This window comes from Primulina eburnea, chromosome 4 (genome assembly GCF_022965805.1).
Source record: "Primulina eburnea isolate SZY01 chromosome 4, ASM2296580v1, whole genome shotgun sequence".
Taxonomy (NCBI): Eukaryota; Viridiplantae; Streptophyta; class Magnoliopsida; order Lamiales; family Gesneriaceae; genus Primulina; species Primulina eburnea.
In genome coordinates, this window is record NC_133104.1 from 6,268,303 (window position 1) to 6,270,626 (window position 2,324).

The 2,324-nt window shown below is 42.4% G+C and overlaps 1 protein-coding gene across 1 annotated transcript; it reads right to left on the reverse strand.

Annotated features, from left to right (window-relative positions):
- Window positions 1-1,074: 1,074 nt before the first annotated feature.
- Window positions 1,075-1,539, reverse strand: LOC140830028 (uncharacterized). Its single transcript, XM_073193306.1, has one exon. The coding sequence runs from the start codon at window positions 1,537-1,539 to the stop codon at window positions 1,075-1,077; it is 465 nt and encodes a 154-aa protein (XP_073049407.1).
- Window positions 1,540-2,324: the final 785 nt, after the last annotated feature.

The following is a 2,324-nucleotide window of genomic DNA, read 5'->3' on the forward strand; positions in this document are numbered from 1 at the left end:
ATCCTCTAAGGGGGCGAGGCCATAAAACGGTTCTATCCCACCGTTGAGGGACATATGTTGGAATCCCACCCATTTCCAGGGAATCCTCACAGTGTCAAACATAAACGTACCAAAATTTCGTAAAAATGTATAGACGGGAGACGAAGCTCGACCGACTTTTTTTAAACCAACAAAACCGAAATTTTCACATTCATAAAAACGAAATTATAAGTATTTAAAACAGCCCACTTACCGTGTTTGGATGTACTAAAAACGTGGATGCTCGGCTCGAAAATAGGGTCGCTTCTCGTTCTTGGTCGGACGGCGCTTCGACTCGATTTCTTGGACGATTTTGAGACGATTTTTGTGCAGGGTTTCGGCTATGTAAAGACTGCTGGAATTCGAGATTATCTAGCAAAGGCTTTCGAAAATTTGGGGTGGAGAATGAGTAGAGATGGTGTGGTATTTATAGGTGAGGGAGATGGATTTAATTTTGGCACAAAAATCCTACCAAACTTTTCTTCAATCTCTCAAAATTTGGCTCTAATCCCCTTGCTTAATTTCGAAAATATGGTTCCCTAAGTTGTGAGATTTCTTGATCTCATGGCCCTTGATTTGGCTTGAAAATATGGTGGCTAGATCCAACGGTCTTGGTGCAAAGTTTTGATGATTTCCTTCCAAATAACCAAGCATCTAATCCTCACAAAATCTTGGCATTCAATCTAAGGAAATTTCGAAATTATCTAGCATTATTCATGCATTAATTCTTCTAATTGGTATGATATCCCAAATCTTGTAGATCCCTTACTCCAATTTTCGAAAATAATCATGCATTAGAGTAAATATTATTAACTTGATACCAAGGATTTCCAAAAATATTCTCCATAAGCATAACCTTATTTAAAATGCTAAAAATCCTATGCTAAAAAATTCCTTACACTTATTAATTATATGGTAAGAAAAATCGGATCTTTACATCCCTCCCTCCTTATGTGAAGTTTCTTCCTCGAAACTTGAGTTGGCTTGGTCTCCAAACAGGTAGGGATATTCCTTACGCATCTTTTCTTCAACTTCCCAAGTTGCTTCCCGCTCTGTCTAGTTGGACCACTGCACCTTGACGTATGGGACGATACGTCGTCTAAGGACTTGCTCCTTGGTGTCCACGATTCCGATGGAAACTTCTTCGTATTTCAGTTCTTCTCTCAAGTTCCCTTCGATCAAGAGTGGTTCCACTTCTAGTATGTGACTTGGGTCTGGAATGTACCTTCTCAGTTGGGATACATAGAACACGTTGTGGATCCTTGACATGTTCGGTGGTAGTGCCAGTCTGCATGCTAGCGTGCCCACTTTTTCTAAGATTTCAAAGGGTCCAACATATCGAGGGTTCAACTTCTCAGCTTTACTAAATCTGACAACTCCTCTCATAGGTGAGACTTTCACATAAGCCTTCTCGCCCACGTCGAACTCTGCAGACCTTATTTTAAGATCTGCCCAGCTCTTCTGTCGGTATTGAGCTGCCTTGAGCTTCTCTCGGACAATTTTAACTTTGTCCACAGTCATTTGTACTAGCTCGGGTCCCACTAAGACTTTTTCTCCCACTTCTCTCCAATAAAGTGGTGATCGACATTTCCTTCCATACAGAGCTTCGTATGGAGCCATTCCGATGCTGCTGTGATAGCTGTTGTTGTAAGCAAACTCAATTAAAGGTAAATGAGTGCTCCAGTTGCTACTGAATTCTAGAGCGCATGCTCGCAGCATATCTTCTAATGTCTATATGGTTCTCTCCGTTTGCCCATCGGTTTGAGGGTGATAGGCCGTACTTAGTGTCACTTTCGTTCCCATGGCCTCTTGAAAGCTCTTCCAAAATCGCAAGACGAATCTCGGGTCTCTATCAGATAGGATGCTCACTGGCACTCCATGCAGTCTCACAATGTTTTCCATGTACAACGAAGCCAACTTATCGAGATTGTAGTTCATGCGGACGGGTAGTAAGTGTGCAATATTCGTGAGTTGTCTACTATCACCCATATACCGTTGTGGCTTTGCCTAGACTTCGGCAATCCTACCACAAAGTCCATGGAAATGTGCTCCCATTTTCGCTCGGGAATTTCCAGAGGTTGCAATAATCCTCCAGGTCGCTGGTGTTCTGCTTTGACCTGCTGGCATACCTGACATCTGGAGACGAACTCCGCTACATCTCTTTTCATGCCATTTCACCAGAAACTATTCGAGGTCTCTCTACATTTTTGTACTTCCTGGATGGACTAAGAATTTTGACTTGTGCGCCTCTGCCATTATCTCTCGGCGAAGGTTATTACTGTCGGGCACACACAGTCTTCCTTTCA